We start from the raw sequence: 26,893 nt of genomic DNA, 5'->3' as shown, positions 1-26,893 counted from the left end.
GCAGACACGGGTTTGCATGAGCCTCTCCCCGATAGATCCCGGGGACCTTGTCCTCACCTTTGGACCCCCAACATGTTGTAGGCAGCAACAAATGTGCTGGAACTCCCACGAGTTCCAGCCAACTGGGAATGGGGTGGGGGGTGATGATCGGTTGCATTGCAAGGGCTCTGGGAGCTGTCTGGGCTATGGGCTGACTGTAGATTCCAGAAAGTGTGTGGGGTGGGAGAACGGGAGCTCTTCCCACCGTGGGACAGCAAGGTCCCAGAAAGGTGGAGTGTGAGCTCACAGGCCCAGCGGCCCTCTGGGCGGTGTGGTGACCCCTCCCCTGGGTAAAATGATGGGAGTGTCAGGGTTCACCAAGTTCACCCGCTGGTGGGTCCACCCCTTGTCCCGTGGAGACAGAGGAGACTCAGGCCACTCACCAAGTGGGGACGTCCCCAGTCGAGGGGCTGAGTAGAGGGAAAGGCTTCTCACACACACATGCAGGCAGGTGCACACACCTCAGCCTCCCTCTCCCCAGGCTCTGGATTTATTGCCCAGCCTTGTAGTCTCCCTGTGGGGAGGCACCGGGACCCTCCTGCCCCGACCCGCAGGAGCCCCTCGCCCCAGTCGCCAGTCCCTAGGGAGGACTCCTGCCACCAAGGGCGGGAGGCTCTGCTCGGCCCACAGAATGATCCAGCACTGGCCAGTCATTAGATCGGTGGTTCCCGGAGTATGGAAGCCAGGTCTGAGGCTCGAGTAGCCCCCCCGAGAGCTTGTTAAAAATGCAAATTCTCAGGCCCCACCCCCAGACCTTTGCAGGTTATGGGGCTCATCGCTGCCGCTCAGGCCACCATTCCAGAACCCTCCAGGCAGGCTTCGTAATTCCACAAGTGGCCATGAACCATCTCTGCTGGGCAATGGGCACGGTGCTAGAACTGCGGCTTCAACACAACAGACAAGGTTCCTGTACCCCCTGGGGCTTCCAGACCAGTGGCAGGGCGGGGCCGGGACAGAAGTGCAAACACGTCAGTAAGGTGGGTGCAGACGGAGGTAAATGCTTGGGAGGCCACGGGCAGGGGACATATGAGAGTGACAGAGGGACACTGGAGATGGGGAGGTCAGGGATGCCCCCCGGGGCAGCAGACCTGTGTAACAGACCATTCCGGGCAGTGGAACAGAGGACCCAAAGGCTCAGAGGTAGGAAGTAGTGGCGAACCCGAGGAGGGGGAAGGCCGCAGGTGAATGCGGGTCGCCGTCCCGAGGGTCAGAGGAAGCCGGAGGGACAGGGCTCCATCCTGCAGGGCCTCGAGGGCCGGGGCAGAGGCTGATTCAAGTCTGAGCAGCAAGATGCAGGGAAGAGGTTAAAGTAGGGCCAGGAGATGACCTACTTTGCATTTTGAAAGTGTCCTCTGACTCTGGCAGGGCGGGGGGAGGCCCTCGGGATGCCTCTTGCCCTCACATCTGTCTCAGCCGAAACTGTTCTCAGGTTCCTGAGCAGAAGCTTCTGAAACCGGTTCCCCCAGGAGCACGGAGAGAGCAGGGGCCTCCTGCCTCGGGCCAAGCTCTGCTGGGCCCTGGGCCCCTTCCGGGAGCGGGAGCGAGCTGCGCGGGAGATTTCAAGACCCCCCCGGGCTCCTCCTCTGACCTCTGCTCCCACACCTCCTCCCCTCTGCCCAGCAGGTCCCGCTGTGCCCCTGAAAACAGCAGCTGCTTCCTAAGACGGCCCTTGTCCTTTGCCAGCACGTGCAGAACCAAGGCTGTTTTCCGGCCCTGGGGGCCTTCTCTTTACTCTCTGGAATCTTCTGGATCTGTGGCAGGTAGGATGCCCATGAGTTCTGAGTCCCAGGCATCATGTCTACCTTGACCCCTACCCCATGGGTAATTCTAACCAGCAGACGGCCTCCCACGGAGCGTCCTGCACGGGCCTGGATCCACCCCGTGTCTCCTGGTCGCAGGCCCTGCCCTTTGCCCTGGTCACCTTTCCAGCACTCCCCGCAGGGCTCTGACTCCACACGTGCCCCCAGCATGAGGCTCGCCACCTACAGTCACCATGTGGCCTCAGCACCTCCCCTGCCCAAGGCTCAACTGAGCACCACGGAGGCCACCCTGACTGCTGGCACCCACAGCGGCCTCAGGGGCCCTCCCGTGCGGCCCACGGTCCCCTGCTGCTTGGGGAAAACATCTGACCTGCTCTCTGAGGTCCTGCCTCTCTCTCGCTCTGCAGTGTGTCCGGGATCCCTCCTACTGAAGAACAAATATGTCCAGAGGTCAGGACCCTGTGCCTCCTCTCCCCTTTTGTCTTTGTCTCCCCGTCTTTGACCTTCCTCTTAAGGAAACCCTTCCTCCCTCCAGCTCAATCACCGTGTCTTCCTTCATTCGACTTTTATGTTTTAAATTAGTCCCGTATTTCCCTTGAGCCTTTTTTTAAAAATTTTTTTCAACGTTTATTTATTCGTGAGACAGAGAGAAAGGATGAGGCAGGGGAGGAGCAGAGAAAGAGAGGGAAACTCAGAATCTGAAGCAGGCTCCAGGTTCCCACCTGTCAGCACAGAGCCAGACACGGGGCTCGAACCCATGAATCATGAGATCATGACCTGAGCTGAAGTCAAACAGTTACCCAGCTGAGCCACCCAGGCGCCCCTCCCTTGAGCCTTTAAATGAAACTTTTTTAAAAGAACTTTTTGACTGAGCCACGGTGTAGACAGTCAGGTGTGTAAAGGCCACTAATCTTGAGTGTACAGCTCCAGGAATGTTCACCTGTGTACACGTTCATGTAGCCTCCCCGCCATCAAGATAGAGAACATTCCAGCACTCAGAGAGTCCTACCCTGTCCCTGCTGCTGCTCTCCCTCAAAACCTGCCATCCCTAAAGAAAACTCTGTGGGTCTCTTCCACCACAGAAGAGATTTCAGGCACACAGAGCCTTTGAATTCCCTCTTTGTCTTTTTTTTTTTTTATGTTTACTTATTTTTGAGACAGAGAGAGTGAAAGTGTGGGGGAGGGACAGAGAAGGAGGGAGACAGAGAATCTGAAGCAGGCTATGCGCTGTCAGCACAGAGCCGGATGTGGGACTTGAACCCACGAACTGTGAGATCATGACCTGAGCCAAAGTTGGATGCTTAACCAACTGAGCCCCCCCAGGTGCACCCCTCTTCTTAGTCTTTAAGTTTTCTGTTTAATTTATATGAGACAACTTATAACAACCTATCTGCCATATAATAAGGGCTCTTATATTTTTCTGTCTGGCCATGATAAATCCCTTTTCTACTGCTTTGTGGCTAAAACCTCTGAAGCGCACAACTAAGCGCCCCACAGGCCCTCTGAGATACACCCTCCCTCGGTGGGGGACCTGCTCATCCCCGCTTGCCCAGGACTCTGCTGCTTTTCTTTCTTCCTTTTTAAAATTTTTTTTAATGTTTATTTATTATTGAGAGACAGAGAGAGCATAAGCAGGGGAGGGGCAGAGAGCGGGGGAGACACAGAATCCAAAGCAGGGTCCAGGCTCCGAGCTGTCAGCAGAGCCTGATGCAGGGCTCAGACTCACAAACCGTGAGATCATGACCTGAGCCGAAGACTGATGCTTAACCGACTGAGCCACCCAGGCGCCCCTCTGCTGCTTTTCAAACTGAGTAGCCCCCTGCCTCAGCACCCCTCCATCCTGGGCAAACCGGGAGCTTGATCGCCCCGACCCCTGCTCTCTCCTTGGCCCTGGCCACAGTTCAAAACAGACATGAGGAGCAGAGCTCGGGGCTGTTAACCTGCCACCATCTTCCTAGGCCTGACACTAACCATTTGAAGGTGCCCAGTGTTCAAACTCATTTTTTGTGGCTTGCACGAAACTCGGCTCTCTTTGCATCTGAGAGGCTCAGCCTCCAGTCCTGAATGAGCAACAGGATTGGAGGAAGGGTGTTTTCTTTATTTAAAAAAATTTTTTAATGTTCATTTATTTTTGAAAGAGAGACAGAGAGAGACAGAGACAGAGCACAAGTGGGGGAGGGGCAGAGAGGGAGGGAGACCCAGAATCCGAAGCAGGCTCCAGGCTCTAGCTGTCAGCACAGAGCCCAAGGCGGGGCTCGAACCCACAAACTGGGAGATCATGACCTGAGCTGAAGTTAGATACTCAACCACCCTGCACCCCTGAGGAAGGGTGTTTTTATAAAAAGGAAAAATTCTTTGGGACTTGGCATTCGCTGCTCAGCTCTCCAAAACCCCCCGCCCAGGAAATAATCCTGGGAAAAATCCCCCGCTGCAGCCCGGGGATACTCAACCTTGACCGGGGTCAGAACCGCTGGGCTAACAAGCTAGTGGCAGCCCCACTAGGCGACCCAGGGCCCCTGAGCCCATCGTGCTGAGAATAAAGCTGTCCGTGTGGACAGAGCCCTACAGGCAGGCCTTTCTTGACCCCAGGGAACAAATGTGCCTGCCTGGACAGGACGAGAGCCCAGCCAAAGGCTGTTGTGAGCCCCCCCCAGCCTCCCAACAATTCATCTATGTTCTGGCTAATCACAGCATCTGCCCTGTGCCTGTGGATCTGGCCAAAGCCGCGCAGAGCTCCAAGGCGCAGCCACATCTGTGGCCACATACCAGCTGCCCAGGCCACGCAAACCAAAGGCCTCTTCCCTCTCCTTCAGTGATCCCACTGAATCCTGTAGCCTTTAGTGCCATTTGTAGGCTGGCGACTCACAAGTCTATGGTCCCTATAAACCGCACAGGCTCTCTCTCTGACACCTCCACGTGGCATTCTACGTGGCGGCTCAGCATCATGGCCACACAGCAGCCAGGGCCTCTCAGGCTTTCCCACCTCGGGAATGGCACCACCATCCACCCGACACGGGCCGTGTGGCCCGCCCAGCCAAAGGCCCTGTCGTCTTTGGGCTGGGAGACTGAACCAGCCTCCTCACTCCCTCAGTCTAGTCTCCACCCAGAATCCAGAAAGGTCTTAATAAAACAAACAAACAAACAAAAAACCACTCCAGCTTTATTAGGATATGATTTGTATGCGATAAAGTTCACCCACTTAAAGCGTACAATTCGTGTTTTTGTAGTACATTCATAGGGCTGTACCACCATCACCATAGATGTCCAACCATCCAATCTAATGTCAGAACGTTTATCCTCCAGGGCCGCCTGAATGGCTCAGTCACTTACACGTCTGACTCTTGATTTCAGCTCAGGTCATGATCTCACAGTTCGTGGGATTGAGCCCCTTATCGGGCTCTGCAGAGCCTGCCTGGGATTCTCTCTCTCTCCCTCTCTCTGCCCCTCTTCTGTTTGCTTGCACTCTCTCTCAAATAAATAAACAAAAACCAAAAAAAAGAACATTAAAAACAAGCAAAAAAAATCCACAAAGAACATTTATATTCCAAAGAGGCCGTGTGCCCATTAGCAGACACTCGCTACCCTCACCCATTCCCAGGCAAACATGAACCTCCATTCTGCGTCTGTGGATTGGCCTTTCCGGGCACTGCATATAAATGGAATCTTACAATATGTGTGTGGTCTTTGTGTCTGGCTTCTTTCTTTTACTATGATGTCCTCGAGGTTTATCTGTGTTGTAGCACATATCAGTGCTTTGTTCCTCTTATTGCCCAAAAATACTCATTGTGGGGGCCTGCCACATTTTGGTTATCCATTCATCAGTAGAAACTTGGGTTGTTTCTCCTTGCTGGCTATTAGAAAGGTCTCTTTCTTTTTTTTTTTTTTTTTTAATGTTTTATTTATTTCTAGGAGAGAGAGAGAGACAGCGTGAGCAGGGGAGGGTCAGAGAGAGAAGGAGTCACAGACTGAAACAGGCTCCAGGCTCTGAGCTGGCAGTCAGCACAGGGCCCGACGCGGGGCTCGAACCCACTAACCGCGAGATCATGACCTAAGCGAAAGTCGGACGCTTAACCGACTAAGCCACCCAGGCGCCCCGGTCTCTTTCTTTTTATGTTTATTTATTTTTGCGAGAGAGAGAGACAAGAGTGAGTGGAGGAGGGGCAGAGAGAGAGAGAGAGGGAGACAGAAACGGAAGCAGGCTCCAGGCACTGAGCTCTTAGCACAGAGCCCACCGCGGGGCTCGAACTCACAAACTGCAAGGTCATGATCTGAAGTCAGGCACTTAACCGAATCAGCCACCCAGGCGCCCCTAGAAAGGTCTTTTTAAAGACAAATCAGGTAACTACGGAAATTAAAATAAAAAGCTTAATTTAAAAAAAAGAAGAAAAAGAAAAACAACTCACATGTCACCCCCCCCTTAAAACCCTACAATGGTTTCCCGTAACATCTACATGCGGCTTGTTGCCTGGGCCCCGCCTCTGCCACCAGCCCTTCCTGCTCTTCCCTCCACTCGGCCTGCTCTGCCTTCTCCAGGTTTCCTGAACGCATCAAATCTGTCTCCGACTCCGGGGCCTCCGCACTTGCACCCCTGCCTGGGATGCCCGTCCTTCGCTCTTCAGGAGCTGACCTCTTTCTACTCAGGCTGCCACGTAAATGCTACCTCCTGGGGAAGCTGCCTGACCCCACGCCACTCTGTGCCACCCTGACTTACCCCTTCGTAGTTACCGTTATCCAAAGGTATCTTCTCTGGGGTGTTTATTGCCTCTCTCTTCCTGCTACGGTATTTAGCTCCAAAAGAGGAAGTACCTCATCTGTCTTCACTTCTCTGCTCCAGGAGCCTAGACTGGTTCCTGACCCCTAGCGGGCACTTAGTTGCTCGAGAGGCCCGTGGGGTCCAGGCAGGTAAAGCTCCTCTCATGGTGGCACCAGATGCCTCCATTTCCTCAAGTGCATTTGCCCACTCATGGCCCAGAAACAAGGTGCCCAAAAGCCCGTGCGGCACCGCCCCTGGCCAGAACCACCCGCTGGCCCAGGCTCTCCAGGCCCTGCCTTGCCCAGGTCCTTGGTTTAGAGACAAGCCTTCTGGGAAAGGTGCCACCAGCGGGACGCCCAGTCCTGCTCCACTGCCAAGGCCCGGAGCTGGGTTCCCAGAGCTGGGGCCCGAGACTGGTCCCTTTGCCAGAGGCTCACTGACCTCAGTCAAGTCTTGCAAACCCACGCCTCACCCCAGCGCCCTCCCGGCCCCAGCAGCTCATCTCCCCAGCCCTGGGCCGCAGAGACCAGAGGGGGGTCTGTGTCTTTAACAAAAAGCAAGTGTAATAAATAAAAGTCACCGGCAAAGAAAACTTCCCTCATTTATTTTCCAGGGGCCCTGGCTCATCAATCTTCCCCTCCCAACCTGCTTTGTGCTCTGTTAGTTTTGCTTCCTCATAGAGCAAAATTTGGTTTTCTAATAGCATCTGTCGAATGCAGGGAGTCCCCAAACATTAGGGGTAATGAGTTGGAAGGGACACAGTTGGAACCCTTCGGAAGCCAACGGCAGATGTCAGGCCCTCGGCGGGTCCCCCTGAGGCTCTGCGGCCAGAGCACTGGGCAAAAGCTAGGTCCACGGCCTACAAGTCTTGGTCCCTGGGAGTCATTCGTCGAAAGACACTGGGGCGCCCAGCATGTGTGAGGTCCTGTGTGGGCTCTGGGAAGATGGGCCCCGCCCACAGGGCGCTCTCATAGCTGGTTATCCATGAAGGGCTGACGCGGTGTAGAAGAAAGTCCTCCCTCCCCCCACCCCTCCACCCCCACCCCCATCTGCTGGGCCATCCCCTGCAAGGCAGCCGGGCAGGAGATTTGGACTCGGGTAGACCTGGGTGCCTGAGCTCAGGCTCCTTAATTGAAAAACGAGGCAAACAACCCTCACCTCTCGGGGCTGCCTGAGAAGAGCTAAGAGCTTAAGGCACGCAGCACCAAGTCCAGCACAGTGGTGCTCGGTACCTGTCCCATCCCTCCATCACCGCGGGCCCGACAGGTGCAGGTGCACGCGGGCTGGCAGTGATCTTCCAGGATGGTGCAGCTGTTCTCCGCAGCCAGGGTTCTTGTCTAGAGGCTTCGGCAGCTGCTGCCCCCTCCTGGGGAAGACAGAGCCATCCCTCCCACCCCCGCTCCTGGAGACCTTGAACGGATGGAAGAGGGCCTGGGGGAAAGAAGGTTCCTGGAGACAGGAACCAAAAGTACCGACACTGGCGGATCAACAGTATTTCTTCCAACTCCACCCGCCTCCATTCCCAGGGTCCTCCTCCAAGCATGCCAAGGGTTGTTCTCTAGAAAAATCACTCCTGTGGCCATGCGACGTGCAGCAGAGGGGAGAGTGGCTGGCAAGTCACAGTCCTGCCTTGCCGGCGCCAAGGGGCCACCAGCCCCACAAGCCCAGGGATTTCTTCCACACCCCAAAGGGCTGGGAGGGCCTCTTCTGACAGGTGAGTACTTTCTGGGCCCAGCAGGTGAGGGTCTCAGGGCCGCACCACCTGTATGTGGCCTTGAACAAGTAGATCCCCCCGCCCGCCCTACCCCGCAAATGTGCAGAGACGGCCTTCCAGCTGGACCATGAAGGGGCTGGAATAGGGCTTGGACTTTCCTTGTAAGACGTTGACTGAAGACGTTTTAGAAAGCAGGTGCGATAGGGGTACCCTCCTCTGGCCGACTGAGGCGGACGCGACCCCCGCCCCGCCGCCTCCCGGGCCTCTGCCGGCTGGACGCCCAGGCCCGCTTCCTCTGCGGGAGCTGAAGCGCAGGAAGGCGGCTCGGCGACGGCGGGGCCGGGCTGGCAGGCGGGTGGCGGGGCGTCCGGGCACCGCTCCACTGAGTCGCTCGGCTCGCGGGAGCCCGCACCCTGCGCGGGGCCCGCGCCCGCTTCTCCCCCCGCCCCCCACGGCCCGGAGGCCGCCCCGCGCCGGCCCCCCGCCCCGCCCCGCCCCGCCCCGCCCCTCCGCCGCCGCCGCCGCCGCCGCCGCGAGTCCGCCAGCCCCGCCGCCGCCATGGGCCGGGTCCGGCCGGGCGAGCGCAGGCCGCGGGACCCCGGCCCCGCCACGCCACCGCCTGCGCCCCGCCGCGCCCGCGCCCTGGCGCTGCTCGGGGCCCTGCTCGCCGCCGCCGCCGCCGTTGCCGCCGCCCGGGCCTTTGCCCGCCACGCCGAGGCCCAGGCGGCCGCGCGGCAGGTCTGGCCCGCGGGGAAGGGCGCGCAGGGCTCACCGCAGGCCTGGGGGAGGGGGTGCTGGAGGAGGGGGCTAGAAGGGGGTGGGGGCCTCGGAGGAGGCGAGGGGAGGGGCCCGGAGGGCGGGGTTCGGAGCGGGCGGCGGGGGGCACGGGAGGGGGAGGCTCGGAAGGAGGCAAGGGGAGGGGGCTCGGAGTGCAGAGGCAAGTTCGGAGGGGGCGGGGGAGGGGATGGGGAGGGACGATTTGGAGTTGGAGGGGGATGGAAGGTCGGGACCGGTGGACCGGGACGATGGCATGAAAGGGAGGGAAAGCAGGGGCGGGGGTACGACTGGGGGTATGGGGTGTGCAGAGGTGACATCTGAATGGGTGGACTGGAAGTGTCCTGACAACTCAGAGTTGCCCCCTCCACCTCTTTGGGACCCCAGCTGGGGATTCAGTTTGTGCTCACTGGAGCCCCTTTCCTCCCAAGCAGGAGTCAGCACTGAAGTCCCTGGGGACAGAAGGCCTCTTTCTCTTTTCCTCCTTGGACACAGACCGGGATATGTACATCAGCCCAGAGGAGTTCAAGCCCATTGCTGAGAAGCTGACAGGTACCAGGAGAGGCTGGGGATTGGGGAGGGGGACACCGAGGCACCGCCCTTAGTTTCTTGGCCACTGTGTTTGCTCTGAGCTGGAAGGCCACCTGGAGAGGGACATTATGGGTCCTGACAGCCCCGGCCTCCTCCCTGCTCTGACACCTTCTAGTTGATGGTTGGGGCAAGCTGTTCTGGTACTGCCTGAGCCTCTTCTCAGGTGCAAATATACTAGTTAACGTTGCCTGACCACTTCCAGACATGACTTTAAGCACTTCATCTGAGTTCTCTCTTTAATCTTCACAGTGCCCTGCGGGGTAGCCACTGTCATAATTTTCATGTTTATAGGTGGGGAGACTGAGGCACAGGGAGGTACAGAGCCAGGATTAGAGCCGGGGCCATCTGGCTCCAGGTCCTGCACTTGTTCACAGGTTTGAGGGGGAGAGATGGGATCTGCAGAGTATACAGTAGCTGTTCAACAGACAAGAGCTCTTCCTGGCATTACTCAATATTCACCTCTGCTTAGGTGCCAGATTCCTACCCCATCCTGGCGATCTATTTTTACCTAATTGTAATCAGTTATTTTTTTATATAAAGATAAGGAGCTAAAACATTCTAATGAATTATTAAATGCCTCTCATTGTCTCACCATCGCCCCAACCGCAGTGTCCATTTCTCACCCATTTCTTGAACTTGGGATCCAGATTGGTAGGTGTAAGGAGGTCAGTAGATGGGAACGGCAGGGGAGAGATGTTGGCTGCTGTCGGGTGAGCCAACACCAAGGCACAGTGCTGGGCTTTCCGTGTCTCAGGCTGGGTCAGGGAGGTGGGCCGCTTGCTGGCCCCGTGACCACAGTTCCCGCCAGAGGAGGAGGATCAGGTGAGAAATGCGAATCTGCTGGAGCAGACATGTGTCAGTGTCCCTCAGTGACATCCAGGTCTGTCGTGCAAGCAGATGGGCAGGTAAACAGGTCAGCCTCATGCGACTTGCTTTGACCTCTTATTCTGCAAAGGCTCCCTGAGGATCCGCACAGCCACCTCTTTGTCCTTTTTTATGGACAGAGACAGCGGGTTCCCTCATAATGACAAGCTTGCTGGGCCTGAGGGCACTTTTAATTTTGTTCACATAAATCTGTTTTTTTTCTTTTTTTTTAAAAAAAAAAAGGGGGGCGCCTGGGTGGCTTAGTCGGTTAAGCATCCGACTTTCACTTAGGTCATGATCTCGCGGTTCATGGGTTCGGGCCCCACGTCGGGCTCTGTGCTGACTGCCAGCTCAGAGCCTGGAGCCTGTTTCAGAGTCTGTCACTCCCTCTCTCTCTGACCCTCCCCTGCTCACGCTGTCTCTCTCTCTCTCTCTCTCTCTCCTAGAAATTTAAAAAAAAAAATCTTTTTTTTTGTTTTTTTTTTTACACATTTATTTATTTTTGAGAGACAGAGACAGAGCGTGTGCAGGGGAGGGACAGAGAGAGAGGGAGACCCAGAATCCGAAGCAGGCTCCAGGCTCTAGCTGTCAGCACAGAGCCCAAGGCAGGGCTCGAACCCACGAACTGTGAGATCATGACCTGAGCTGAAGTCAGATGCTTGACTGACTGAGGCACCCAGGCCCCCCTCCTTTTTTTTTTTTTTTTTTTCCACAAATATCTATTTCTCCATCAGGGGAAAATAATCCCTCTCTCCGTTATCTCCTTGGCCACTGTGAGGGCAAAACTGGACCACGTTTCAGGAAAACAAAAAATAAAACAAAGCCAAAAATATCACATCCACACAGGAAATAGAAGCAGGCTGTCTAGTTGGCATGGTTATGAGTGTGTTTAAGTTTCTTTATATCTTAAAGATTTTACAAATTGTCTGTAATGAGTTACTTGTAAGTTTGGAAATAAAACTTTTTATGTAAAAAACCATAAGGTCGTAAGATACTGGACATTGTTATTAATAATTATCTGTGATAACAGTAAAAGAATTGAAAAAGCCAGGCAGGCTAATAAGCTTGCCCATTGCTATTATCCCCTTCTTCTGAGGTTTCCAGATTGCTCTGTGGAAAGTTTTGCAGGATTGGCTTACAAATGCAGGAATAACTGGTTCTTGAGAACAGGGGTTTGCATCAGGAGCTGCTGGGGAGTGCTGATTAAAAGGGTAGCTTCCACATTCTAGCCCCTTAGGATTCTTTTTTTTTATTTAAAAGAAAAATATTTTTTAATGTTTATTTACTTTTTGAGAGAGAGAGAGAGAGATGGAGACGTGAGCAAGGAAGGGGCAGAGAGAGAAGACACAGAATCCAAAGCAGGCTCCAGGCTCTGAGTGGTCAGCACAGAGCCTGGACACAGGGCTCGAACCCATGGACTATGAGATCATGACCTGAGCAGAAGCCAGACACTTAACCGACTGAGCTACCCAGATACCCCAGCCCCTCAGGATTCTGACTCAGTAGGTTTGAGGAGGATTTGGGGCATCTGTAGTTTAAAAAGGCATCCGGGGTGATTCTGATGATTCCTGGTGAAGAATTGCTCCAGATGCACCCAGTTGGTCTGTCACTCGGTTCATCAGATGCCACACATCATCTCTGTACCACGAACCTGCCTGGGGACCACAGCCGTAACAAGCCCTTCCACTCGCTGCCTTATTCCATAGAGGTGGCCAGGGCTTCCCCTGCTGTCAGTCACCCCTTCTGAAATTGGCTTCATTTCTCCCTAAATCTTCATCATGACTCCGTCCACACTTGAAAGCCTTGGACTTGGTATGCCTTGGGGAGGTAGAGATCTAAGAAATCAAGTTCAGCTCCTGCCACTCCAGCCTCTCCTGGAAACAGGAGGGGAATACAGGGCCACCCAGAAAACCAGGGAGAAGCAAGTGTCCTCTCTTCCAAACTGGCGTTCTTGAGAACATTGTGACCTCGGAGCTTTTGACACCAAAGGTGGTGTCAAAGACGGTTCTGTTCCTCACTTTCACTGTTCTGAGCGCCTCTCTGATAAGCATTCATTTCCTCATGAGGCCCCTGTGGCAGTGACACGTGTGGCAGCGTGGTCTCGCTTTCCCATGTGAGAAAACCAGAGAGGCTGAGAGATCTGCCCCAGATCACCCAGGAGGTGGAACTGACCTCAGCCTGGAGCCCCTGTGCTCTCTTCTCTGAGCCCCAGAGAGTAGCTTGTCTTCGGTGCTAGGAGCCCGGCCCCTGGGAGAGGCAGCCGCCTGCCCAGATGCTGCCTTTGGTGGGTCCAACCCCAAGTTCATCTCAGACTCAGTTTGCAGGACAAAGGGAGAGGGGACATGAATGTCCTTTCTGCAGCCTGCTTGGCCTGGTAGAAAGCACGGGATGGACTCAGAAGAATTCAGTTTGAGCCCTAGCTCCGTGGCTCCCCGGCCCTGCAACCCCTGGTAGGAATAACACAGGTCAAGTTTATTACAAGTTCACCCTGTACCAAACCTGGTGCTAAGGCTTCGTGGATTCGCTCATCCAGTCCTCATAACAAGCCACTGGCCAAACATCGCATGGCTGGTAAGGGGTGGGATTTGAACCTAGCTTATCTGGTTCCTGAGCCTTTAAGGAAATCGAGTCTCTGAGGTCACAGCGCCCTCAGAAGAGGGTCCTGGTTGATTGTGGGTTTAGAGTACAACAAGCCTGGGTTTGAATCCTGACTCCCCCTACTGCCTGGCTGTGTGACCTTTGAGAAGTGGCTTTACCTTTCTGAGCCTCTACTTTCTCATGTGTAACATAGAGTTGGTAATAACAGTATTCTCTGCATCTCAGAGCTACAGTGAAATGGAAATGTGATACTTATTTATTGTTACTTTGGTTTGTTAACTATTACTCCAGCTCCAAGCCAGGCTCCCTCAATCACCTGCCATTCTGGGGGGTGGTGGGATCTCCCCGAGAAGAGAGGTCCTGCAGCCTGAGAGCAGGGCCTCTCTCCAGTGACCCGACTGACTGTGTCTCATAGGCTCAACCCCGGCCGCCAGCTATGAGGAAGAGGAGCTGCCTCTTGACCCCAGTGAGGAGACGCTCACCATCGAAGCCCGATTCCAGCCTCTGATCCCAGAGTCCATGACCAAGAGCAAAGATGGGTTCCTGGGGGTGAGTTTGAGTGGGGGGCAGCAGGGGCTGCTCGCAGGTGGGGCCACATGTACAGAACCATCTGCACTCACTCACCTCCTGAGAATCAGTCTGTGCTCTGCTCATCTTTCCTTCTTTCCTTCCTTCCTTTCCTTTTTTTTTTTTTTTTTTTAATTTATTTTTTAGAGAGAGAACAGGCAGGTAGGGGGGAGAGGGGCAGGGGGGGAGAGGGAGAGAATCTTAAGCAGATTCCATACTCAGTGTGGAGCCCCACACCGGGCTTGATCCCACGACCCTGGAATCATGACCTGAGTTGAAACCAAGAGTTGGGCCCTCAACCAACTGAGCCACCCAGGCACCCCTCTTCCTCCCTTTATTAACTGCCTGCTGAGCCCCCAGCGTGCCAGGCCCTGGGGGGTCCAGAAGTGGTGTGGTGCTGACCCTATTGTCTGGGACACAGTCTGGTGCAGGAGGGATAAGCATGAGCCCCTAACGCAGATGGGATCGGGGCGGCTTCCTGGAGGAAGACTACCCTCTGATAGAAACTGCAGGAGGAGGAGGGGGCTCAGCCAGGGAGGCAGGGGGAAGGGTCTGGTCAGAGGAAGCAGCAAGGGCAGTGGAGACAGAGTTGAGGCAGGCGCCTCATGTAGGCTCCTTACATTCTGTAACCCCGATCCTTCCCCCCGAGGCCGCAAGCAAGTTTCGAGTTTCTCAGGGCAAGGGCAGTGAACCTTTGTGCCTCCTCAGGCCCCTGACACTTGACAGGTGCTCTGCTGAACCCTGGTGAACCATCCCTGAGGCTCCGTCCCTGGCAGGGGGTCACCGGGCGGGGAGGGCACCTGACTAATGCTGTCCTGAGCAGCCCCGCCCCGAGGCCTTGTGGCCAAGGTCTCAGGCCCATCATGGCACCCAGGCGTCCCCGCTCCCTGCCAGCCTTCCCAGACCTCACGCCATCGGCTTGCTCTCTTCCGGCCACTCCAGATGTCCAGGCTTTCTTCCAGCTGGGAGCCTTCTCGGGTGCCATTCCCTCTGCCAGGAGCAGCTTTTCCTCTTTGCCACCTACTCAGCCTTTCCCCTGAAATGCCACTTGCACATGAACAAAGATCTGAAGGCAGAAGGTGCCAGGCTAGTCACCTGAGGACAGGGGGCCGGCATGGCTGGACCCAGAGCACAGGCACACGTACAGGGGCATCCTGGTCAGTGGAGCCGGAAAAGAAGTCACCAGACTGCAGAGGACCTTGGGCTCCCGGCATTGGCCTTCATTCTGCAGCAGATTTTGAAATGGGAAGGTTTCCTCATCAGATGCTCGGCAGGCCGGCAGCTGGGGAAAAATTGGAGCCAAGATGACCAGTTCTCGGGAAGGAGGAGGAGGTGGGGGAGGGTCCGGGGTGGGGAGGCAGTGGTGGTCGAGAGGAAGGCATCCTGGAGGATGCCGGGAAAGGAAGGCAGGCAGGGCAGGGCTACTAATGGAAGGTGGGTGGGGGTGGAGGGCTGGATGGGGTGACCAGTGCAGGGTGGGCTATTTGCCCCAGGGGACACAGAGCAGGGGGTGGGTCTGGTGGGGAGGAAATGAGGTCAGTCTGGACCTGCCGGAGTCATGGCGCCTGTGGAGGGGGGGGGACACCCAAGGGGACAGTCCAATAAGTGGTCGGAAACACAGGTTTGATCTTCCGCAGAAGATCCAGGTGGGCAAGGTTGGCAACCCAGGTGGCTGAAGCTGTCCGCGTGGGTGAGCCCCCGCAGAGCAGCGAGGGCGGGGTAGGACTGGCAGGGTGCCAGGCCCAGCTGCTCTTACAGGGAGGATGGGGCAGGAGCAGTGCCTCACTGCTCCCCTGCAGGGGTGGCTGGCCCGTGGGCAGGACGCAGCGGCAGGCAGCCCGGCCTGGCCTCGCACAGCAGGCCCTGCTTAGAGGGACCCTGCTCGGTCCCCTTGGGGATGGCTCTGAGAACCCCCCTCCTCCCCCCTCCCAGTGAGCCTAGCCCCCTACCACTGCGGAGGCGGGGAAGGGAGAGGGAGCCTGCTGCTGCCGAAGACCTGGCAGCTCCCTGATGGCCGAGCGGTCCCGGAGGTGCCAGGCACTTGCTGTCCTGGTGGCCAGGGCCTCCACATGACTCCTGTCTGGAGCGCAGAAGGGCGGGGAGGGGCTACGGAAGGTGCAGGTTTTACCAGGGGACACGCTCCAGGCCCTGCCTCAGTGTTCCAGATGTGCAGTCAGGCAGGGGCCACCAGCTGGCACAAAGGAGGGAGGCAGGACCATGTACCTGTGAGGCCTGGGGCGGGCACTGTGTGACAGAGGCAGGCAGAACACCTGCGCAGAGCACCCCTGTCCCAGCCCCGGGCGGCCCTTCCGGCTAGGGCCTGGACTTGGCCTGAGCAGGCCACGGGGGTGCTGCTTCCTGGGCTGGGGGCGGGGGGGGGTGGGGGTTGGTGAGGTGGGCCTCGGCTGCAGGGAGACCTCCGCGCACCCACGGAACGGGGACCCGCACATCCTGGCTGTCCATGCCCCAGAGCTTCGGCTTCCCGCTGCCCCAGGTCTCCCGCCTGGCCCTGTCCGGCCTCCGCAACTGGACTGCTGCGGCCTTGCCGAGCGCAGTGTTTGCTGCCCGACACTTCCGGCCCTTCCTTCCTCCTCGGGGCCACGTGGAGCTGGGGGAGCCATGGTGGATCATCCCCAGTGAGCTGAGCGTCTTCACTGGCTATTTATCTAACAACCGCTTCTACCCACCACCGCCCAAGGGCAAAGAGGTGAGGGCTGCCCTAGTGACCCTGGGGCCCTCCTCCCAGCCCAGCCCACCCCAGCCCCTGGCCCAGCTCCAGCACCGCCCCCACTGCCGCCCTGCCCTGCCCCGCCCAGCCCAGCCACGCCCCCACCAGCTCTGCACCAGCTCTGCACCTGGACCCCCAGTGCCAGGACCACCCCGCCTGCTTTCCTGCCTCCCCCTACGCTATCACCCCCTCCCGGGCCCCAGGCCTGTAGGTCCAGAGCAGAACCTCACCTGGGGGATCGTGACCCAACAAGCTAGCACGGGTCTCCACTGCCCTCCCTTCAGGTCATCATCCACCGGCTCCTGAGCATGTTCCACCCTCGACCCTTTGTGAAAACCCGCTTTGCCCCTCAGGGGGCTGTCGCCTGCCTGACCGCCATCAGTGACTTCTACTACACTGTGATGTTCCGGTATGTAGTCCCCAGAAACCCCTCCTGGTCTCTGCCAGGCTGGGAACCCCAGGAAAGCACGGGCGGGCGAGGACAGGGCCTGCCTGGTGGCCCCCAGTGCCAGCGTGTACCACCCTCTGGTCTTGGGCCAGCAGTGGTGGCTCTCTGGGCTTCGATTTCTTCATCCGTGGCTGGGGGTGGTGGCGACTTCTCCTAGGAGCAAGGCCAAAACGCAGTGCTTGCTTAGCATGAGGCTGGTGGCTGTGCTTGTCACCCGCCGGGGGGGGTTTGGGGGGGAATGTAGAAGAGCTGTGACACCAGGTCACACCCCCTGCGGAGGCTGTGAGGGCTCAGAGGACAGCTGGTCAGGCAAGGCCTCCAGAGAAGGCGGTGTGTGAACCAGGCCCTGAGGACGGGCAGCGCTTTGAGGGCCTCGTGGCCTCTCCCTGCCCAGCCCGTTCTCCACACAAGAACCTGGCCAAGGGTTCCCCAGCTGTGGCACAAGAGCAGCAGCGGGGGGCGGGGGGGAGGGCTCCAGCTCAGCAGGGGGTGCTCCCAGCCAGGCTCCTCTGCCCCCAGGATCCACGCCGAGTTCCAGCTCAGCGAGCCGCCTGACTTCCCCTTCTGGTTCTCGCCTGGCCAGTTCACCGGCCACATCATCCTCTCCAAAGATGCCACTCACGTCCGGGACTTCCGGCTCTTCGTGCCCAACCACAGGTGGGAGCCTGGGGCCCCGGCGTGCCCTGCACCCCACCACGGTTCACCCCACTCTACCCCCTTGCTCCGGGAGCTCAGGTGCAGGGGCCCAGAGGCCCCCTCGGTGTCTGCCCCTCCTTCACTCCCCAGAGCCACTTCTCTTGGGAGTGGTGTGGAGCTGACCCGGGAGGAGGCAGCTTGAGGTGAACTGAGGTGGGTCATTCTATCACTTGGCAGCCGTGTCCCAGGTGGCCTGGACTGGCAACTCTGTGCCCGCGACCCAGGGCAGCAGCCAACAGGACCTCCCCAGAGCTGGAGCCCAGCACCTTCGTACTGCTCCCCCACACCTGTAACCTCAGCCTTCTCATGACCCTAGGGGAGGGCTGGCAGGGGTCAGCGACCTGCCTGGGCAGGGTCCAGGAAGCCTTCCCTGGGGAAGAGGCATCTAAGCAGAGACCTGGAGGATTAGGAGGGTTTAGCCAGGCAGAGGGAGCAGCACGTGTAAAGGCCCAGGGGCAGGTCCTCCACCACCTGCACTTGCTACCTCAGACCCTGGGGGGCAGAGGGCCTGAGGACCTTCTTGAAGATTCCATGCCAGCTGCCTTCCTGTGTGCCCCGCCTGCTCAGGGTCAGCCTCTTGTCAAGAGCAGGGGACCCAGAGGGCCTGGCTTCAGGTCTTTCCATATTCCTCCCTGACAGCAAGTGGCTGCTTAGTAGGTCTGAGTGACCCAGGACAGGGACAGGACCGTGGCTGGAGGCCCACAGTAAGTCTCCACCATGGCACCTGTGGGTTACATGGCTGTGGGCAAGGCCCCTGGGCTCTCTGGGCCTCAGTTTCCTCATCTGCTAGATGAAGGGATGGCTCTGGGGCAAGAGTGATAGCCTGGGAAGAGAAAGTTGTCCCCGGGAGCAGGAGAGCTTTTCTCTCCCTCCCCTTGGCTGTACAGGCTCAGCCCAGGGCACGCCCGCCTCCCCCTCAGGGTTGGAGGTGAGGATTCTGGATTGGATGAAACCGGGGGGGGGGGGGGGGACAAATGACCAGCCCCAGGGCCCCCTGAGCCTGTGTCTCAGGAGGCGGCCACAGGGCTGCCCACCTCCTCAGGCACTGAGCTCACCGGCCCAAGGTGGGTGGTTGTCGGTGCCGGGCTGCCCCCGTGTGGCAGATCTGCGGATGGCACGTGGTGGGGCCAGGCTTCCTGTGGGAGAGGGAGCAGGGGAGGATGGAGCCAGGTGTTTGCTCCTGCCCCTCTCGTCTAGGAGAGGCACTGACATCTTTCTACCTCCAAGAGCCTGGAGCGGCACTGGAGACTGTGATGCGAAAGCCCTTTGTGAATTGTAAGGGGCAGGGCCAGTGAGCGGTGTGTGGTTGCAGCCTTAGGGAGAGGCAGCCCAGGGACAGAAAAGGGCCCAGGCTTGGCTGTAAAAACCCCAGTGGCCCCGAGACCTTGGGTTCACCTTGCCAGGCCTCAGTGTCCTCATCTGTAAAATGGGGAGAGTTGTGTGCTGTAAAGTCTGACATACGGTTAATGGGCCTTGGTGGTGGGGGTGTCCTGGCCTGGCCACCCTCTCACCTGTCCCCAGGTCTCTGAATGTGGACATGGAGTGGCTGTACGGGGCCAGTGAGAGCAGCAACATGGAGGTGGACATTGGCTACATCCCCCAGGTGAGCACACAAGTGGCCCTGACTCAGGTAAGGAGACAGGATTCAGCTGCAGGGCTGGGAGTCTCCGGCAGTCCAGGGTGAAGGCCAGGCCCCTGGCAGGCTGAGGCCAGTTGTCCCTCAGGAAACCAGCTGTCATGGGCCCCCGGATGGCTTCACACCATAGAAGGAGCCCTAGGTGGACCCTGGCTCTGTCCTAGACCCACTGCAGCCCTGACCAGGCCCTGCCCTTCCCAGAGCCTCGGTTTCTCCACCTTTGCAATGGGTGGAGAATCTTTGAGGGTCTCTTAAGGATTCTTGCCCATCTCTGAGACACCTTCACTGATGTCAACCCCCACTGACCTCTGGTCCAGATGGAGCTGGAGGCTGTGGGCCCGTCGGTGCCTTCTGTGATCCTGGACGAGGATGGCAACGTGATTGACAGCCGCCCACCGTCAGGGGAGCCCCTCCAGTTTGTCTTTGAGGAGATCGAGTGGCAGCAGGAGCTGAGCTGGGAGGAGGCTGCCCGGCGCCTGGAGGTGGCCATGTACCCCTTCAAGAAGGTGGGGCTGGGCGGGGAGTGAGGGCGAGGGGCGGGCTCTGTGCCGCCAGGGCTTGGAGAGCGGCAGGTGGGCACTCGACTCCAGGCTGGGTACAGGGCCTGGCCCGTACCAGTGGGGCCTCTCTTTCCTCTCTTTCGCCATTCACAACTTGGAGGAGGCATTCCCCTGGCTCAGCAATACCCTTTCTCACACACAGACTCATACTATAAACACACACACACACACACACACACACACACACACACAGCTCCTGAACAGGACCCTGGCCTCACACAGTAGCTTCTCTCTGTCTCCACTTGGCTCCAGGTCACCTATCTGCCATTCACTGAGGCCTTCGACCAAGCCAAGGCCAAGAACAAGCTGGTGCACTCAATTCTGCTGTGGGGCGCCCTGGATGACCAGTCCTGCTGAGGTGAGGGAGAGCCTGCCAGTCTGGGGGAGAAGATGTCATACCTCGTGGACTGTCCTGTTGGAACGTGGGGGGGCTTGGGGACTACCCAGGCAGGGGCATGAGGTAAGGGCTTGGCGGGGGAGTGTGTGTGCTGAGCTCGGAAGCAGCGAAGCAGCGGCTGTTCACAGTAAAAAGAGCCCAGCTCCGTCATTTGCAGCCTGGAGACCTTGGCCAAATGACTTCCCCTCCTTTTTTTTTCAATGAAAGGGAAGCTTTATTGTGGCCCCAGGGCCTTGGGGCTCGGGCAGGAGGCCGCCCTGCTGGCAAAGGAAGAGCCCCCTCCACCAGCTCTTATTTGACCTTCACCATCACATTCACATTATGGTCTGAGACTCCCCCTCCTCAAGCCTTAGTTTTCTCAACAGCGAAGGAGGGGTAACATGCTTACCTCCCCGAGTTGTGAGGATGGACGTAAAAGTGCCCAGGCGCTGTGAAGTGTTGCAGGCAAGTGAGAGAGAAAATAGTGCCCGAGGCTGGCCAGGCCTTCACTTACTCAGAAGATTCGCCCAAGACCTCCTAGACACACAGATTCTGGATGTCTGACAGTGGGCACAAAGATGAGTAAAACGGTGCCCCTGCCCTCATTCAGTTAATCGACAAACACCCTGGGGACCTCCTGCGCCACGCCGTGGGCCAGGTGCTGAGAGTCTCCTAATAAGGAAGGCAGAAGTGGCCCATCCTCGGGGAGCACGGTGTGTGCAGAAGGCAGATGAGTGAATAAGTTCAAGCGCGGTGAGTGTCACCCAGGGGAAGACCCAGAGTGTGGCACGGGCTCGCGGAAGGCTTCCTAGGGATGGCGATTTTAAGCTGAGACTCAAAGGATGAGTAGAGGTTTATCAGGTGACAGAAGAAAAGGTGTTTTAGGCATAGTACAACCTGTGCAAAGGCCCCGGGCCACAGAGTTTAGTGGATTTAAGAAGCTGCCGCGGTCTGCAGGTCCCTGGGCTGAAGCCCCCCACCCCCGATCTCAGCCCAGGATGCCGGTGTGTCATTGACTGTAGTGACAGCTCCCAGTAATCAGCACCGAATCCATGGTAGGCTCTTTGAATCTGTTATTTCACTGGTGTGCACAGACCACCCTACAGTCCACAAGGCTTCTAACTGAGAGAAAAGCCAGTAAGACGTGGGTCGGGGCCTCACTCCTCTGGCCTTGCCATCCCCGGAACAGGTTCAGGGCGGACTCTCCGGGAGACTGTCCTGGAAAGTTCGCCCATCCTCGCCCTCCTCAATGAGAGCTTCATCAGCACTTGGTCCCTGGTGAGGGAGCTAGAAGACATGCAGGTGAGTGGTGAGTGGATGGGAACAGCCTCATGGGAGCACCCCCGGGGCGGGGGGTGGGGGGGCTGGAGGCTGAGACATCAGGAGTGCACCCAACTCTCCCCACAGAACAACCAGGAGAACCCGTCCCACAAGAAGCTGGCCGACCTGCACTTGGAGAAGTACAGCTTCCCCGTGGAGATGATGATCTGCCTGCCCAACGGCACCGTGGTAGGCGGCCCCCCGCACCCGCACCAGCCCGGGCCAGGCCCCGTGAGGCTGAGGAAGCCAAAGCAAGGGGCATGGACTTAACACAGCTCCTCGGGCTTCAGGGCTGGCTCCACTGCTTCCTGCTGGCCTCCCAGCCAGCCTGAGCCTCACATGTCCCCATCTGTAAAGTAGGGATTGTCATGCCCGCCATAGGGAGTGTTGGGACACTCCCACGAGAGGGGGGACCTCAGTACTCTAGCCCTTTGGGGATGGGGCAGCATCGAGCACAGGCTCGCAGCAGGGTGGACAGGAACGTGGCCTGGAAGGGAAAGCTCACCCCGGACCATTGTGGCCAGCTCTGGGACAGAAGGAGGAAGGAGGGGCCGGGCCTTGTGACAAGCAGAGAGGACCAGGGGGCGCCCCCCAGGCTGAGCCAAGCTGCAAGACCCTACCTCCCCTTGGGGGCCCCTGCGAGCACTCACACCTCCCTCTCGTCAGGGTCTCACACAGCTTTGGGAGATGGACAATCACAGGTGCCCATTTTCCAAACAAGGAAACTAAGGCTCAAAAAGAGGCAGAGACTTGGCATAAGTTGCACAGTTAAGAAGCATAGCTGGTTGTGAAACCAGGCCTGCCTGGGGGCCTCAGGATCTCCTGCCCCTTACTTAGCCCAAGTCCTGAGGGATGGTTAGTGTGGGGCTGAGGGCCGTGGGAGGGAGGCCAGCTCCCCCGGGCTCTCAGGCCCGGGAGCAGTCGGGGAGCCAGGGGCGAGGCCAACCCGGAAGAGGGCCACCGGTGCGCTGGTGCTCAGCCCGGCGGAGCCCGGCGGTGGCAGGGCCCTGGCCTCACAGCGCTGGGCGGACAGAACTTGGCCTGGGGACCGCGCTCTCCTGCTCGCTTGTCCATGTGTTTCTTGGCTCATGTACCAGGCACCTGCCCTTAAGGAGCCGAGTAGCCGGCGTGGGAGGCAGAGGGGGCGGCAGGCACACAGAGCCGATGGGCATTTTGGCCCAAGGGAGTGTGGAGTCCATGGGTCATGGATGGAAGAGGGGCCGTCCGTGGGGGGTGGGAGCAAGGGAAAGGCGCAGAGTCAGGAGGCCCCCGCCCCGGCAGGTGGGGTGTGGGAGACGTCTCCTGGCACAGGGCCCCGTGTGCACGGAGGTCTGGTCGGCTTCCGCCCCCCGTGTTTGCCGTCTGCCTCGGGGCGAGGACAGTCAAGGCCTGAGCATCCCCTTTTCCTAAGAGAACGCGAGCAGACAGGGAGCGAGAGGGGCCCCCTCGCTCTGCTCACCCAGCCCCTCTCCCAGGTCCACCACATCAATGCCAACTACTTCTTGGACATCACCTCCATGAAGCCTGAGGATGTTGAGAACAACGTCTTCAGCTTCTCGTCCACCTTTGAAGACCCGTCCACGGCCACCTACATGCAGTTCCTGAAGGAAGGCCTTCGGCGCGGCCTGCCCCTCCTCCAGCCCTAGTGCGGCCTCAGGCCATGAGACGCCAGGCTGGACGGGGCGGGGGAGCTGAAGCAAAGGCCTCCGACACTGAAGGCTCCGAGCCAGCGGTCCTGGCACATTTCAAGCTTCGGGCACCCCCACCCCTGCCACTGCCAGGCTGCCTGTGCGGTTGGAGGTCAGTGAAGGGTTAGACAAGGGGGTGCCTGGGGCGACTGGACGGATGAACCTCTGACCCCAGCTGCCGCCATTAGCCCTTTACTGCCTGCGTGGTTCCAGAAGCTGCTCAGGACACCGAAAACGGACGTCAGGTCATCTCCCTGGACCTCACCCACTCAGGCACACAGCCCAGGTTCCTGTGGGGTAAAGATCAGGGAGGAGTGGTGCCAGGAAGACGGGGCCTCCCCTCTCTCCTTGCATTCACCGCCTCCCCTAAGAAAGGTCAGAAAGGCCTCGGACTGGGGGCTGGGGAGGGGTTGCCAGGGAAGCACTCTTGTTTGTCTGGAACCTTCTTCCTGGCTGCCCTCCTATGCCTGGTGCCCCCAGTGGGGTCAGTTTCAGCTGGAGACCGCCTTCTGGAGGCTCAGGGGAAAACCCTCCAGAAGAAGTCCCTGCGCCCCAGACCTCGGCTCTCCAGACGGCTCAGTCCAACCTAATGATAGGGCCCCAGCACCTGTTTGGGGACTTGCTGGAGGCTGCCTGGGGCGGTTCACTGCGAAGGAGGCTTCTGCTTCTAGCAAGGGAGTCCACTGAGGGCTTCCTGAGGCCCAGGGCCCAGGCACCCGCAGCGTCCGCCCAGCAGGGGTCACAGTAGGACTACTGGAGCCGGCCCCGGGCCCCTCGGACCCCAGCTCCACGGAAGTGTAGCTCAGCCAAAGACAGCAGCTCCCCCAGAGCCGTCAGGGCAGCCCCGCCCCACGCACCCCACCAAATGGCTGCTGGCCTTCCCTGGCCTCTCTGAAGGCCTCAGTCTCCGTCCCAAGCCACTGACTACAGCCAGTCTTTTTTATACATGCAGTAAAGTGTTTTTATAAGTCTTCTCACAGTTTGTAGATATTTTTGATAACGCCAACACTGAGGAGAGAGAAGGGGCGGTGTCTTCCCCCCGCAGCAGCCCCATGATGGCTGGACCTGAAATCCTTGATGGGTCCAGCTTGATGCCTTTGCAGCTGCGCCTGTGGGAAGAAATATTCCTCTCTTCCTTTCCTTCCAGCTTTTTAAAAAAGAAAGTCATTGTACCCCCAGCCCTATCCTTGTCTTCCCCTCAGGCCCATGAGGGTCCCTGGGCTTTCATTAAAGCCCTGGAGCCAAGGCTGCTTCCCAAGCCCTGGGGAGCTCACTCTTAAACCTGGAAAAGGAAGGCAGACACCTCCTTGGACACACTCCCAGGCCTCCCATTTGCTGAATTCCCCTGCCTGCCACTTAAGTATCCATACTGAGCCTTCCGTCGGTCTCTCTCTCTCTCTCTCTCTCTCGGGCACTCCTGTAACATTACTTCTATTTTCTTGTTTAATCCTCACAAAGAACCTGTGAGGCAGATATTAATCATTCCCATTTTGCAGATGAAGAAACTGAGTCTCAGGGAAGTGTCGTGACTTACCCAAGGTCACTGAGTGGTACAGTTGAGACTCAGCCTGTGTCTTGACTTTGGTGTTTTGTTTTGCACTGAGCCCCCACCTCTCACCCCTGCCCGTTTTCACTGACATGAAAAAGTTCAAACCAAAATGTCTCACCCCCCTCTGATCTCCAGACGAAATGAACCAGCAAGCAAGCGCAGCCAAGTTCTTTGTTTCCTGGGAGGCAGTGCTTCTATGCCCCTTAAAAGGGAGGGAGGGCACCGGAGTCTGTCTCAGTGCTGCCAGGCATGGGTGGCGGTAGCCAGTCCCATGAGCCACCCAGTGTCAGCACAGACTCCCGCCTCCCCACCCCACCCGGCAGGCTCTTCCCCTCCACACTGGCTCACCCCGCACTGAGAAATCCTTGTCCCTTGTAAGGTGCTGATTGCTCGGGCTTTCTCATCTTCATCCCATACCTTTCCTGACCCCTCCCCCCTCCCACTGTGCCTTGAAGCTCATGGTGGGGAGGGTCCTAGCTGCCCTCATCACCCCTCTGCCACTTCTCTCCCCTGTCCACGTGTCCTATAATAAAATCAGAAAGTCTAGGGTGGCTTTCAGTGCCTTTCCTTTGAGTAGGATATTGGTCAGTTCTGTCCTTGGTCTGACTCCTCTGTGGGATTGGCTTGGCAGATGGGCAAGGGGGCATGGCTGGAATGCCTTTCTGTCACCAGAGGGCTCAAGTGGTATTCTTTTTTGTTTTTCTTTTTTCTTTTCTTTTTTTTTTGAGAGAGAGAGAGAGAGAGAGAATACTGAAGTGGGGGACAGAGGCAGAGTTGGGTGGGAGTGGAGAGAGAATCCCATGCAGGCTCCACACCCAGCTTGGGGCTCAATCCTGAGACCCTGGGATTGTGATCTGATCTGAAATCAGGAGTCCGATGCTCAACCAGCTGAGCCACCCAGGCACCCCTTAAGTGACATTCTTAAAGTAAGTTTGTGATAGACCCAGTAAGTAGAACTTAGGACTATTTTTAGAATCTGATGCTCTGTGTTGAGAAAGATTCTAAAGTTAATTACACATTGTCTTAGAAGTAGAGCCTGACACAGGCATTATGTAGTTTTCTTGAGGGAGTACACTTCAGGAAAAACCTGTATAAGAACAAGTCAAGAAAGGGCACCTGGCTGGCTCAGTTGGGGGAGCATGGGACTCTTGATCTCAGGTTGTGAGTTTGAGTCCCATGCTGGGCGCAGAGATTTCTTTTTTAAAAATCTTAAAAAAAAAAAGCTTTAAAATTTTCTTTTTAAAAAATTAAAAGAAGGAGTGACAAAGAATGAGGAAAAGGAAAATGTTAAGCAGGGATAGAGTCTCAAATCCACGCCCTAGAATGATTACAGGCGAAAGGTTCTGGAACACAAGCCACACCACAGAGTAGAACTTGCCTTTTGTGCCCTGTGTTAGTCAGTCATTGATTTGGAGGATGAACTAACTTCGCAAGTTAGGGCCTCTGTTCTCCTTTTTTATCTTTTTTTTTAATGTTTTTTTAATTTATTTCTGAGAGAGAGAGCGCGCGAGCAGGGGAGGGTCAGAGAGAGAGAGGGAGACACAGAATCTGAAGCAGGCTCCAGGCTCTGAGCCCGACGCAGTGCTGTGAGATCCCACGAACCGGGAGATTATGACCTGAGCCGAAGTCAGGCGCTTAACTGATGGAGCCACCCAGGTGCCCCTGTTCTCCCTCTTATAAGTGCAGTTTTCCAGAGAAAGGGGGCAGCTGTGGGCTTCCAACGCAGCAGCTGGAGGCTGAGTTCACTGGCAGGGGAGAGGAGGGCTGGGTTGAGCACCAAGACGTCTACCCCCCCCCCCCCCCTCGGCCTCGGGGAGAGACAGCTAGGGTGGATCTGCAAGACCTGCCATTGACCAGGAAGGAGAATCAATGATTAAACAATTTGCCATCCTGGAAAGAAGGCTGGGCCTGGAAGTCAACCTTCATCATTTGAAATATGATTAGGATCAGAGTGGACAGCTCTGAGGTCTCTGACCAGGACAGCTATATAATTTGCAGGATCCTGTGCAAAATGAAAATGCAGGACCCTTGTTTAAAATATATATGTAATATAAAATTATATATTAAATTTTATATATAAATTTTATTACATACATTGCGGGGGGGGGGGGGGATAGCAGAGCATTAAAGCAAGCACGGAGTTCCGAGCAAGAGACCCTGTGACTGCCGAAACCTGTCCCCACTATGAAGCCTGGCAGCTGGAACTTGGAGGCTTTGAGACCAAAGAACTGT

The 26,893-nt window shown here is 57.3% G+C and overlaps 1 protein-coding gene across 2 annotated transcripts; it reads left to right on the top strand.

Annotated features, from left to right (window-relative positions):
- Positions 1-1,484: 1,484 nt before the first annotated feature.
- Positions 1,485-25,207, top strand: SELENON (selenoprotein N). Of its 2 annotated transcripts, XM_039234145.1 has the most exons (13): positions 1,485-1,799; positions 8,079-8,266; positions 9,475-9,592; positions 13,509-13,642; positions 16,155-16,367; positions 16,673-16,797; positions 17,356-17,493; positions 19,054-19,135; positions 19,486-19,674; positions 19,981-20,086; positions 21,294-21,406; positions 21,512-21,613; positions 22,900-25,207. In XM_039234145.1, exons 3-13 carry the CDS (start codon positions 9,544-9,546, stop codon positions 23,068-23,070), a joined length of 1,422 nt encoding a protein of 473 aa, XP_039090076.1. In that variant the 5' UTR covers positions 1,485-1,799; positions 8,079-8,266; positions 9,475-9,543; the 3' UTR covers positions 23,071-25,207. The 2 variants fall into 2 exon arrangements, with proteins under 2 accessions (XP_039090076.1, XP_039090070.1); XM_039234139.1 differs by lacking the exons at positions 1,485-1,799; positions 8,079-8,266 and adding an exon at positions 8,798-9,004.
- The last annotated feature ends 1,686 nt before the right edge of the window (positions 25,208-26,893 follow it).

Source organism: Hyaena hyaena, unplaced genomic scaffold (genome assembly GCF_003009895.1).
Source record: "Hyaena hyaena isolate Hyena2069 unplaced genomic scaffold, ASM300989v1 scaffold_3, whole genome shotgun sequence".
NCBI classification, from domain to species: Eukaryota; Metazoa; Chordata; class Mammalia; order Carnivora; family Hyaenidae; genus Hyaena; species Hyaena hyaena.
Note: the sequence above shows the minus strand (reverse complement) of the source record. Positions and strands in the feature narration are given on the sequence as shown.